This window comes from Mya arenaria, chromosome 4, assembly GCF_026914265.1.
Source record: "Mya arenaria isolate MELC-2E11 chromosome 4, ASM2691426v1".
NCBI classification, from domain to species: domain Eukaryota; kingdom Metazoa; phylum Mollusca; class Bivalvia; order Myida; family Myidae; genus Mya; species Mya arenaria.
Genome location: NC_069125.1, coordinates 39,103,157 through 39,116,773, shown reverse-complemented (window position 1 = coordinate 39,116,773; position 13,617 = coordinate 39,103,157). Strand labels below are relative to the sequence as shown.

The window sequence follows — 13,617 nt, the reverse complement described above, 5'->3', positions numbered from 1 at the left end:
CAAAGCATGACAGCCACCGGGATAACATTGCCCAGCGCCGTCGGGGGCGTCACCCTCATTTCCGATCAATGAGTTTTCACTGTTAATCAAGGCTTCATTTTTTTGGGGGTCCAAGGCCAAGATCGTTATGACATTGACTAGAACATAAATGGGCGCCTTGCCTCGACAGGCGACACATTCGATTCGCGGAATTCCAGCTTCTTTTAGCCATTTGAGAATAATCACAAGTGTAATTAAAGATGAAATATCTCAATTTGTCAATTTATTTGTAAAGTAAAAAGTACAATAATGCAAAACTAATAGCGTAATGTATGTACGTATGATAGATGTATAAAACAAGAAGACAGTTTGTTAAGGAGATTCACCATAGCGGAATGAGACACTCAATAACTTTAATCATTTATGCTACATCATCGTGTCCATTGCGCAATGATATACACATTAAATAAACACATCAAATATACACACAAGTGAAAACATGGAAGACTATGAAACGACTCGTTTTGCAAGTTAAAACACAACTACGCCAATTAAAATACAGATCACGTTTTTCAGACAAAGGTACTGCAGCCAGTCGAATAAAATATTGATAAGTTGTCCACATGTTATCTTTTGGCCAGTTGACTCATTAAAACGATTTGATTGGTTAGTAGTTTATATTGGATAATTATTGACCAATCAATAAGAATTTTGAAGTATTGACCAAATAAAACACTTCTGCGGATTTATACAAGTGGCTGCTGAATATGATTTAATTTAGCACAAGACAATACCATCGAACTACCTAACCAAATCAGTTGGCACACCGATAGCAACAATGTAGAATTAGCGGCTCTTCCGGTTGATGCATGGCCGATCGCGTAAGAGCGTATAATGTATGTGTACAGTCAAGGACCACTAGTGTTCGATGCTTGGCTGGGAGGGCAGGAACGGCAGGCTGTTCCGTTTCAAGCCCTCGTCCACACCATTGGACTGAAAACGAAGCCGGGTTTAAAAGTTAGAAATCATTGAATCAGACAAAACCAACGACCGTATCTGTAGAAAACTACTTTTAAATTATCATTTTAACATGACAGTGATAAACTACTACAGAAAATCAGAGAATAACCGGTATTTGTCTTACGAACCAAGAAACCATAAAACACATTATATATGAATTTTGAATGCCTGCTGACCACAAATTACTTCGAAATGATATTCGGTTTTGATAAAAATTGATACCACAAACAATGTATTTTAGCCTCCAAAGATTCAAGATATCCTTTAAGTCCGATATCAGTTGAACTTGTAAGCAAATATAGAAACAGTTTCCATTTTATGCCTGATAAAAAATAAATCAACATTGCATAACATCAAACACGGAGGACAATCATTAAAGCCATAACCTTTTGGTATGCGTTAAAAATGCTCCAACGCGTACGTCTTCCGTTTTTGTGCCAATGAGAAATGGACGTAAATAGTGAGTATGTTTTTTTTTGTTTTGTTTTTCAGAGGTCTATAAGAATTAAATTCAAAATAATCGGGAATGTTCTACATGGGATTGACGATTTGTTGTCTACAATGTCTGATCAAAAATCAAAATCAGATCGTATAGAACTTAAAAAACTTACTTTAGTTTTCTATTATATGTTGACAACGTAAAAATCTGGATTTTCATGATCAGCGTTAATGTAGCTTAGTTATTAGCAATTCCATTTTTATTGACAAAAGATTTGCTCTTTAAAACATTAAGAACTTAATTTGCTGTACTTGATGCAACACGCTCAATTTGATGTACGTTGTGGTGACAATGAAGAAGTTCTTGACACTCATATTTTGATTTTTGTTCAGAACCTTAACATTTAACAAAAGACACAGTCAATCCTAAGTGCAACTACATTCCCTGATTTTTTTTATTTTACTCTTATAAACATCTAAAAATTAAATTTAATAAACCATACTTACTATTCACGTCTATTTCCCACTCGTTGGCACACCAACGGACGCGGCGTTGGGGCTTTTTCAACGCAGGTTTAAGGCATCAAAATAAGTTAACGGAGCTATCAGATAACTAGCTTATGTCAAGGTCGGATTCCTTAAGGTATGAAACAACAATAAAACATATTGATGATGATGAAAAACAAAAGAAACAAAACTATAAATGGATGAGAATGAGGCTTACCGACGTTACATAACGATAACCACCTTTTTGTTTCGCGAGTCTCGAACGAGTTTCCAGGCGAAAATGGTAATCTCGTAGATTATCGCTAGGACGGTGAATCCGATGAGAACAATGAAGACACCAAACATGTTGGAGATGTTCAGCTCGGAGGCGGTGTTTGTCTTCGTTTTGGTTACCTGGTCACGTGTGCAGTTTGTGCTGCTTGACCACCATCTGCGAATATAATATGGAAGTTGTTTAAACCTATAGTAAATGCATTCACTTTAGCTAGATTGTGTACATACGTGTATCAGTATTGAAAGGCAAAGGGTACGTGCCCGTAAAGGGTCGGAACCAAGGACCTCCTGAGTGAGAGGTGGAAAACTCGACCTGAAAAATATCGTCACCTAAATGCAAGATCTCAATATCTGAATCTACTTCTATGTTATTGAGGGGTTAGATGTGGCGTAATTTACGGGAGTTTTAATTGACGTAGTTGTGTTTTACGGGCGTAACCTTTTGACTTGCTCTCCTCCCTCCGAACCGATCGGGTGCAGTACGAGCAGTCATTTGGCCGATCGTTTAGCACTTCATTAAAGTTTTCACAAAGTGATTATTGACAGCGTTGTTAATTTCAAACGTGACATAATTGATGATGTGCTAATATATTCAAATGGAACACTTATATGTGAAACATTGGTCTCAATTAGTATTAGGAACATTGCAAATCACAAGTGTATCCATTTAAACATTCAATGCAGTAAAGTTTTTGTAAAGTTAATAACGATGACGTTAACAAAGTTGTTGAATTAAACAAAGTTCAGAAGAATCGGTCCGTGTGTAACAGTACTAAAATTTTAATTTGCTACTGTTTCATTTATTATATTCGTCCTACCGATTTATTATCACTTCAATGAGCTCTCATAAATTTGAATGAGATTCTATATTAGTTACATAAATCATCCTTACTTATTTCTGAGCCTATCCAACGTGCCATCCTCCTTCAGTTTAAGAAGTGCCCTGTTGATGTCCCCACGATACGGCGCCCCCTTAGGGAGCCCCATACTAAAATGCTTCACTCCGAAGTTCTGCTCGATTGACTCGAGTTCGCAGTTGCTCTGAGCCATGTAGTTGTTGATAACGCCGTCGTCAAGATATATGTAGTTGTCCTTCTCCAGAACTGACTTAACACCGAAGGCGCGCTCCGGTAGAATTGATACGGCCTCGTTCAGTTTCATGAAAGTCCACATACGCTCATAGGGGTCGTCTCTGCAGTAACGGTACAGGAAAACATTGATAGCTCTTATGTGTACTAGTGTGTACAACATGGAACTGATTATAAAATGTATGATGACTTATGTGTAGTTTCGCCACGAAAACATGAAAGTACGCACAGTAGCGGTGTGAAACAACGAATATACGACAAATGGGGCAACGAAAATACGCACGCTCGTATTGCTGTATTTTTGCCCCGCCTATTGGTATATTTTCCTCTTTTCGCCCCTCCGCATGGTGTATTGCCGTATCTTTGTACCGCCATTTAGCGGGTTTTGTATTGTTGTATTTTCGCGGCGAAATGAAAGAAACCAGTCACTATATAGATGTCAGAAAATGACTGCTATAGCAAGCTTAAATATATGCGCGTGGGCTCATTTATAGACTGTATTAAAAAGTATACGCAAAAAAACACAGCACGGCAAACCTCGATTTCTTGAAGAACTCCATGAGATCGCTGTTGTTGAGTACGCCGTACTTGACCTTGATTTGCCTAGCTAGGTGGTCCACCGACTTGATACGGTCGTCATTCTGCTGAAGTGTCAGGAAGGCGGCCAGGTTTGCCGTGTACGCGGCGTTGATGACAAGCGTGCAAAACCAGAAGAACGCTACGATAGTCCGCATGCACGTGGTCTGTGGGGAGTACTCGGAGCTTCCTGTTCATCAGACGACGTAAAATTAATGTATATTATCAACAATATAGTCTAACAAGTTATTACAACATTATATAAATCACTCTCGTTGGCACGATGTTATGCGAGACCGTGGTTTTGTGTTGTGGGGGAAACCGAAGTACCCGGAGGAAAACCACTTGTCCGGCTTGGTGACCACAAACCAAACTCACATGGTACGAAGGAATTTTAAGAACTCTTATCTGAGGGAAGAGAGCGGCAAGCGGAATGGTTACAAGTAAAAAAAAAGAATAAAAGACACTTTTCCATCGAAATTAAAATGCATCAAATGAGTTCAACCTAGGGAATTATTTTACCTTGCAGCAGAACGGTGGTGGCGTACCATATGCTCTCCTTGAGATCAAACCGCTGGGAGGACCCGTTCTGGGTGGAGTCAAACCGTGCCATAAAGAACAGACCAAAACCCACAACCAGTACAAAACCTATGATCAGCAGCCACAACCTCCACGAGAATGGGCCGAGGAACTAAAACAAAATGAGACGAAACGAGCATCTTACTGAACGCTGTATTGGTCTGTCAAACGTTATATTACACGAATATTTCGATGCGGTTATCAAGCTTTATCGAGTATTTGTAATGAACTGGATGGATACCTTACCTGGAAGTAGTTCACAGTATCTGGTGGACGACGGAGTAACAGACTAACGGATGATGAAATGATGGTGTAGGAAAAGGAAATGGTTGCCTCGCGGGCCGCCGTCACCGCGAACGCTCCGATAGCCATAGAAGCATTCTGAAACATGAAAAGGACATATGAATTGACCATAATTCTGATAAGTAAGATATTAGCACCAAATAATATTTGGTTAAATATTTTGGTTAAATATTATGTTAAATACCGTACCGCCTAATGGAAATTAGTTTTACAGCGAAAGAAGACCAAGATTGTTCAAGTTATTATTTGTAATTGTATCGTTTTCCCATGCCTTAACCATAAGTGTTGTTCAATACACAATTCAAACCTGCCACACTTATACCTACCCCGATTTTCAGCTGGTTGATTATATCATCCCAGACAGACTTGCCGTTAGCCTTCGCCCTGGATACATCCGGCTCAATAATGGAGTAGTTGAAGTTGTTGAGAAGACGGGACAGTTCCCGCAACACGTCCACACAAAAACCCTCGTAGTCGTTTGGCCAAGGGCGGCCGGTGCGCATCACGAACGGCTCGTCCTGGGATTAAAAATAAATAAACAAACAAACCAAATTCAACACCATGAACATACACGCATAAAAGTAATCGTGGATACTAGTATTCATTTTGGTACTAATTAACAATGTATTCTAAAAATGACCGTATTCTTAAAGAAATTATACTTGCAAATGGAACTAGCGATTATGACGTTTACACACCATTTTCGCGATGACGGTGAAGTACTTGTCCTTGAACGGTTCTGGCACGTGTGGCTCTTCCTTGGAGATATAGTTGATCACCCTTGGATGCTGGGACTTCCGCTGGAAAATCACCTGACCGAACTTCAGCTGAAATGTTTTTTGGCAATGAGCGGATTTTATACAATACTATATAATAATAAAAAACACACAACATCAAAAGCATACTGCTTATTTTCAACATACTCTGTACTGGACGATATTACGACTCAATATGTACTATAAGTGCGGTCAACAACTTGAAACATACGGTCAAGACCACCGGAATATGATTCTTAGAGCAGTGTTTATGCATTTCTCACGTATAATGGGATGCTATCAGTATGCATTATAATAAGTCAACAGCCACCGAAGTACTTCAAATTGGGCCATCATGGTCATTATGATTGCCCATTGGGATATCACATGGTCATATATTAAGGCAAAAGTAATGCATTGATTTTATTCTATATTACATGACCTGAATTGTATTCCACTCTTGTTAGAACCAAAAAATACGAATTACACCTCAGGGACAATATCGTATGCAGATACTGATTGAATTACCCCGACATTTTCGGCCCGACATAGTTATGGGTAATTTGTGAATGCTTAAAGAATAATAACCATTTGCATGCTAGCGAGGACGAACTTCTGCATATTTCATTATTCATAATTAGTTCAGAGACTACAAATATCTTTTACTGGCGCATGATAAAGCGTGCGGATAAATATTACTTAAGCATGCGACTCTTTGCAATGTAACTGTGAACCGTTCCGACACTAAATCCTTTGTTCTTGTTTCAATAACTCTGGAAATGGATGCAGTAAATATTACTTTAACTATTCAGACCGTCAACGAGTTTCTGCCGTACCATTCTTCCTATGTATCTGTAGATGTAGATACTATACTCGTTCCGTATATTGGACACGTCCTTGCTGCCTTTCGGCCAGATATAGTTGCCGAGGGCGCCGGTGTAGGAGTCAACCTGGGCAGTGGCAGTGGAAAAGCTGTGTTAGTTTACAAATATATAGAAACAAATGTCAATTAGATCAAATAAAATAAAAAGTTACGTGGAACAGATTTTTTTCATATTTAAAACAGTTGTAGTCTTTATTATTAACACCGTGATCGACATTAATTGTAGTATATGTAATACATGTTTATAGAACCAAAATGTTAAAATTAACTGCTCTTTAAAGGTATCAAAATTCTCAAAAGTTTGGGATAATTAACGCATACCAGTGGTTGTAAAATCAATGACTATTTCCGATACAGTGTGTGTATACCACGTGACAAATTGCGTCATAAATGCTACGTCGGAAGGCAATATTTTACTTCGAACGAAGGCTTTAAACAAATATAACATCACTATTTCCTCACCATTTTTAATGAAACATATCGCATTCTATGTCGCTTACGAAGGCCCACCTTCGTTATTTTACCAGAGTTTGATTAAGAGTTTAGTTTCTTAAAACACTTCGACAAACCTTTTCACTAAACGTACCGGAGTTTGATAAGGTGCTTAATTTCCTTTAACACTTCAACAAAGCTGTTTCCAAAATACTGTTTTGACAGTGCTCCACTGTCAAAACAGTATTTTGGAAACAGCTTTGTTGAAGTGTTAAAGGAAATTAAGCACCTTATCAAACTCCGGTAATAAAACGCAGGCGGGGCTCTTTAAGCGGCATATAATGCCCATTGTTTCATTTAAAATGGTGTAGTAAAAGAAAATTTATCTTTATTTTAAGTCTTCATTTTAAGCAAAATGTTGCCTTCTAACGTAACACATATGACGTTATTTTTCACGTGGTAAACACTCACTGGATAACAATCGGATCAGACCAGGGCGTTCTTTTACACGAGGGCTAGCCTACGAAATGGATTCCAATGATAAAGTTAAAAGCAAACTGTATATGTTTTGAAAAGTTTACACTTTAATGCGCATAAGTTCCAAATTTATGCTGTGGTTTCAAATTTATTAATTCTGATCTTCTGATTTGATCCTACTGTTTTGCGATAAATTATATTTTGCTTAATTGTGACAAATATTATTACTCCTACTGCCCTTCCAGAGAAGACCGCATATCCTTTCATACTCCGATGACCTATACAATTTTGGAACACCTCTGATAGTAGTAAAACGACGTCTGTGGATTTTCAAAACTACGAGTATGTGCTGTCGATAAAATAAGTTACGTCATTGGCGACACCGCTGTTCGAACAACTGCCATGCGTTCAGTAAACGCGTTTGCGGCGAACGTGTTCTGTTTGGTTCCCCGCTTACACTGAATGCGCTGCGTTGCAACTGGGTTACAAAACAAAACAGATTACCTCCGTTTTTTAAACGCTCACCTTACTGAACGCATTGCTGAATTTCTATTGCGTTCACTTGTCTTGGAAGCGTTTATTTGCATTGTCCTAGAGCATATTTTCTAATAATCGCGGTTTCAATTATGTATGGAAACATTTGATCAGTGCGGGGATAATCCTGAAACATCACTTACTACGGATTTCTCCAGCCGCGTTATGACCTCGTGTTTTCAAATACACAGAAGAAGCGCAATTCTAAAACATTCGATCCTTAAAATAATGGTACTCACGGTTACATTTCTGTATGTTTTGTTAACAAATCATGTGCCCGCTTAGTGTCATGCCAGAACCAAGGAAACAGTAAATATATATCATTCACATGCACATACATTTTATTAAAATCAAACAAGTCAAACTTACGTTGGGGTATATATCTGTCTAAGAAAAGGACATGAAAAAATTGTGAAACAACATGAAACAGGTTATATTTCTATTCAAGATACAACATTTAAGAAATAAATATGAGTTATGTAATTAATCAATCCACATCAGCGCACTACTGCTACCATGAAAAGCCCGGAAATTCGGGAAACAAAAACACATTTGGCAACTAGTTCTACAAAGCACTTCTAATGTTTTAATGATTTATTAAAAATGTAATTTCTAGAACGTTCTACATCGACAAGGCGCCAACAAAAAGCTTCATTACTTCTATTCTATGACACATCCAAGCAATTTAATTTTGGACTGCAACAATGTGATGAAGATATTGAACCGCAGTAGCATTTTCATAGTACCGTCCTATCACAATATGTTATAAAGAGATACATTGTCTAGACTGTGCAAAGTTAATGTTTCAATAAAAGTTCATTGCTAAACAGCTCAAATTGCATTTGTTTGATGAATATTTTTTTCAAATATATATTTTTTATCATTGTGGGACGCGACTTATTTATCATCAATAAAACACACATTGCAACATAATGTGATATATTGCATTATATTGCAATTCGGTCTTTACGTATTGCGAAGTATTACAATATTGGCTCTGCATATTGCAATTTATTACGATATTTTATGGCGTATTGTTGCAGTCCTAATGTTAACTGCTAATCTATGTTATTTTTCTATTTGCGAAATACGCAATATCTAAATACTTCGTTCTTAAGCGCCTCTTTGAACTGTTCTGCGGACATTGTGTTGTTTTCATCTGGTTCATCGAGACAATCTTGAGCATGCGCTCTGAGATAATGGTGAAGAATCCCAATGACGTCACCCATTAAGCCTCGTTCTAGTCGGGACAATTCGTTCTTAAACAGGCCTGAAATTACATTGATTCAAAAACGAATATATTAAAGTAAACCAGCTGATTTATTTTATTATCCATGGTTTAATACAAAATGCCCAATCAATCTGTTTACCATCAATCTCTTTAGGAAAGTTGTCCTTTTCAAGCAGCTGCAAACCATACACTTTCGCCACTCCCACTATTTCGCTTGCTATTTCATCGAAGTCCTGCAAACACAATTTTGAGTAGTTTGGATACATACGCATAAGTTTACCCATGAACAGTTTTATATGACGCAATGGTTGATCAATTTGATTTATTGATTCAGTATATTTAGAGTATATGCACTCACCAAGTACGTAATGAACCAACGAATCGAGTGGTGTAACAAATGAAGATCTTGAGCCTGAAATATAATATTTCGATATGTATTGTATAACTTTATCAACAAAAGTTTATCATGTTTTGTTTCGAAACGGCAATGAAGCCAATCCTTAGTAGAATGTTTTTAACAGTATTAGTAAATTTGCTATTAATATTGTTCAAATTGCATTCAAACCCCGATGGCTCGAACTCCCAGGGACCTGCAAAAATACATCGAGCCTCGAAAAATTCGAGCCAAACGAGATTGTTTGCTCTCATTATAAATAAATCGGTCCTTAACATCTAGTTCGAGCCAACAAGGAATTCGAGCCAAGCGAGTTCGAGCCAACGGGGTTAAACTGTACATCAAGCATAGCCGCCTTACTTACTGCTATAAGAACATGCTTGACAACGTTTTTATCCATGGAATGCAGTATGAACTTGTCCATCTGGGACTCCCTGAGAGTGGTCAGGGTTGCCTTCAGTTGCGGGTTATTGGAGGAAGTAATGTGTGATGGCAGACGTATTGGCGACACAAACACGTTCTTACCCCCGAGGGCCAGCACTGGGGAGAAGTCCTCTGGAAGTACATGACAATAGTGTGCCTTTGTGTATGTCACTCCTATACAGTAATTTTCATTAACCAAATAATGGCATTTTAGTTATTTTCCATCATTTTTGATAGTTCAGCAAATTCGAAACATGTGTAAAAACATATCATTTGATACTAATAGTTTTCTTTGCATGTTTATGGGATGAAAACGTTCAAATACTATTGGTAATTAAGTTTGGCTGATGGTCACTAAGCCGGACAATTGATTTTTCTGCGGATTCCCCGGTTTCCCTCGTAATTCACGCTGTATTATTCACGACTCTAACGAAGCAGGTGCATTCAATGTTGAGAAGAAATGTTTTATTCTAAAATATATTATTTAAACATATCTTCAAATACACTATGCGTGGACTTGCCCGCTTCAGTCGAAATGTTTTTGTTGCGGTGTCATTAGGTCTTGAAAGTCGAACATGTTTCTTGACTGTCGGTTCGTAAATTGTACTTTTCAATGTGTGAAAATTAGCGTATCTGATACTTTATATTTCGGAATAATACTGCTCGGTTCTCAATTTGGATAACAAAAGAAAACACTTGCACATAACATCAGGCCAACACGAGTGATTAATACAATGTCGAAATAATTTCTTTCACATTTGATTCAGCGTTTACCTTGTGAAAGAAATGCAACCTTATTCCATTCAAGAAATCCAACAATTTCGGCGATGGCATTTGACAATGACTTCGGGTCTGGGAGTATGGGAAGAGTCCTATCCCCGGGGTCCATAAGGAGCCCCGAGGAGGTGACGAAGTGGATCTGGTGCATTATCACGTAATCAGGAGACGTAAATACATCAATCTGGGGTCCAATTGCAACGGTCATCCGTGTGTCTTCAAACGTCGCTCGGGCTGAAGGAAAGTGGTTTTTTGTTTATTATAGTGTCACCCCTCTTAGTTAAGTGCCAGCCCGTTGGGCTTATGAGACACCTACATTCGTGAACATCTTTACCCCAATTCCTTATCCCAAATGCCAGGCGCCTGGCAGGAAGGCAATCGGTACCCCTCAATTTAACTAGATTCTGGGTCGGCAACCGGCCATGTCAAAACAAGCCCCTTGTGAGACTCGAACCTTCGACCTCCCGCTCCGTAGGCGGACGCCTTAACCACTAGGCCAAGGAGACGAAAATGTATATGAAGCTAATGCTGAAACCTCATTTTCTTTGGACTCGCAAGTCGATACACATGACTACGTTGTTAATTTCTGTATTTATAGCAGACATCTTTTTAATATTTGTCCAAAGTTTTATCAAAACACATTTTTTATTTACAGCAAATGAAGGCTTCCATTACGATTTCATTATTTGTTTCACTAGTTAGTTATACAACAAAATGGTGGATACGGGACAAGCAGTCTAACAACAACACTTCACTCACTTACCGTGTTTGAGACTTGAGTAGACAGCACTACCATTGGTCGTATCATACTCGACGGTGGTAAAGTTCACCCGGCAGTAAGACGTGTTCCTCGAGGCGGAAAGGGCTTCCGAGATCTGTTGGAAACGGCTTGCGTTCACATGACCCTTATGGCCAAGGATGACTGCAAATACACTTCGGGTATATAAATGAAATTTAAATAGGATTGGTGTAATCAACATTTATTTGTTTGTTAACAATTACACAGTAGCTTTAGGTGAATCAAGTACTCTTATGAAGACATGGATAATTATTAACTACAGGTGAACAACCTCTCTATATCTGCATAATTATGTATTAATTATTTATTTATTTTATTTTATTATTGTTTGCATATATTGCGTTAATTGTGTTATTGTTGCTTTTGTCGCCATTGTATATTTACATGTTTTGCCAGATGGGTCTATGACCTTCTTGGGAAAATGTTCAGTTCTTTTTTGTTCTGTTCTATAAAGAACACTTTTGCCTGTATTTGTTTCGGAGCAATTAAAATCAAGTATTTATACCATGCAATGTACAGTTTTATCGGTTCATCTCTATAGCATCATATGGATATAACGGATCCGGCTCACTTTCAGGTCACATTTTTGGCGATTGGTCACTTTACATTTCATAATTATATTGATCTTCTGGACCCGGTTCGCGTTTCCATTACCTGAACAAGAATGTCGGCAATTGTACAATTTTAAACAAAATCCTCTAAGGACATTTGTTTCTGTAACGCTTGATATTTGTACCCAAGATTGCATTCATCTAAATCTGCGTTAACTTGGCTGTGCGCTATAGTAGAACCGCTACTGAAAAATGGGTCGTTAAGAATAGTGGTGTCTGTAAAATATGGTTCATTCAATCCGTAAACGGAGGAACCGGCTTGCATTCGCATTAGTACTTGTGTTAATTTTGCATGGCATTTCTGATCGACATTTGTTGTGTTCCTATGGTATTTCGCTGCGACCAAAACACATACTTATGAGTGCACAAGGTTGTCTTATGGACGATGGAAAATACAGGGACAAGCCCAGTAGTCGAAATTTAAAATAAATAAAGCCTTTTATGGGTAAACGGCAATGTCCTAAACGACAATGAACTAGGGACAGTAACATATTAACATCATATACACAAATACAAACACTAAAAACATACCCTCGTCAGAATTGATTTACAGTTAAATGCTGAAATTACCGCCTTGGAACTATCAGTGAAACACGAGTTTACTGGACATCTAGTCTACTGCGGGCTTCAACTCGTTAGCATCGCTTTACACTTGTCCCATTATTTATCAATAACAACTTAATTAAAATATATAAGCCTCATTAGAGCACGCATTAACTTGAAAACAATAAATAGTAACGCAAAAATAACATATAAATTTCTTAATTATTTTAAAGTTCTCCAAGACCGGATACAAACATTATCCTGTAAACGAAGATATCAAGCCGGTCCAACAGTACTAGTTCTTAAATAGGTACGATCAAGTCCTAAGACACAGTTGAGTACTTTTGTAGAAACAGGTATTTGATTGTTTCAATCATTTGGATACTATTATTTACATTTCTTTTACTCACAAGGCAAACAAATTTGTTTCAATACGATACCTTAATCGGTTCACGATAAAATTAATTCAATATCGAAGGTAGGTCTTTTATCGTTTATCTAGTTGCAAATTTAACATCGGATGCGCATTTTAACGTCAGACAACGAATTATAAAAATAAAATTGCATACCTGCATTAAGAACTGTTTCAGTAAACGCCGAGACGCAATCGAAGTTAAGAAGAACATATCCAAGAAAACTAACTGTAAATATATTCTTCATTCCAAAACAGTTTGATATCATCATAGCTCGAAGTTCTTCCTTCCTGGAAATCTTCTTTGGTCACAACCAGAACATGTCCCAGACTATGAGGATCGCTTTCCTCATTCAAATATCACTACAATCGTATGGTTAATGAGTGAGTGCAGTCATCCTTCTGCAAAAAGCCTAAACAAAATATTGCCCGTTTATTGTGGAAAGCTATTGTTTGCACTATCTTTGTCGCTATAGTAACGACAGTCCCAGCTAATGAAATGTCCCGACAAACGATGTACACGGAATTCTTACGTATCCAGCCAATTCCATTAAATAATGATATGAGATGTTTGTACACGGAG

At 37.8% G+C, this 13,617-nt stretch overlaps 1 protein-coding gene across 3 annotated transcripts; it reads right to left on the bottom strand.

Moving 5' to 3' along the window:
• Positions 1–249: 249 nt before the first annotated feature.
• On the bottom strand, positions 250–13,611 carry LOC128232533 (glutamate receptor 4-like). 3 transcript variants are annotated; one of them, XM_052946159.1, is made up of 17 exons: positions 13,192–13,611; positions 11,433–11,591; positions 10,667–10,903; positions 9,834–10,024; positions 9,434–9,487; positions 9,215–9,308; positions 8,951–9,114; positions 8,214–8,231; positions 6,355–6,468; positions 5,462–5,590; positions 5,090–5,281; positions 4,707–4,841; positions 4,404–4,572; positions 3,843–4,071; positions 3,110–3,409; positions 2,162–2,374; positions 250–972 (listed from the first exon to the last, which is right to left on the bottom strand). In XM_052946159.1, the coding sequence occupies exons 1-16, from the start codon at positions 13,304–13,306 to the stop codon at positions 2,167–2,169; spliced, it is 2,508 nt and encodes an 835-aa protein (XP_052802119.1). In that variant the 5' UTR covers positions 13,307–13,611; the 3' UTR covers positions 250–972; positions 2,162–2,166. The 3 variants fall into 3 exon arrangements, with proteins under 3 accessions (XP_052802119.1, XP_052802117.1, XP_052802118.1); XM_052946157.1 differs by having other exon boundaries at positions 2,185–2,374; positions 13,192–13,609; XM_052946158.1 differs by lacking the exon at positions 8,214–8,231 and having other exon boundaries at positions 2,185–2,374; positions 13,192–13,608.
• Positions 13,612–13,617: the final 6 nt, after the last annotated feature.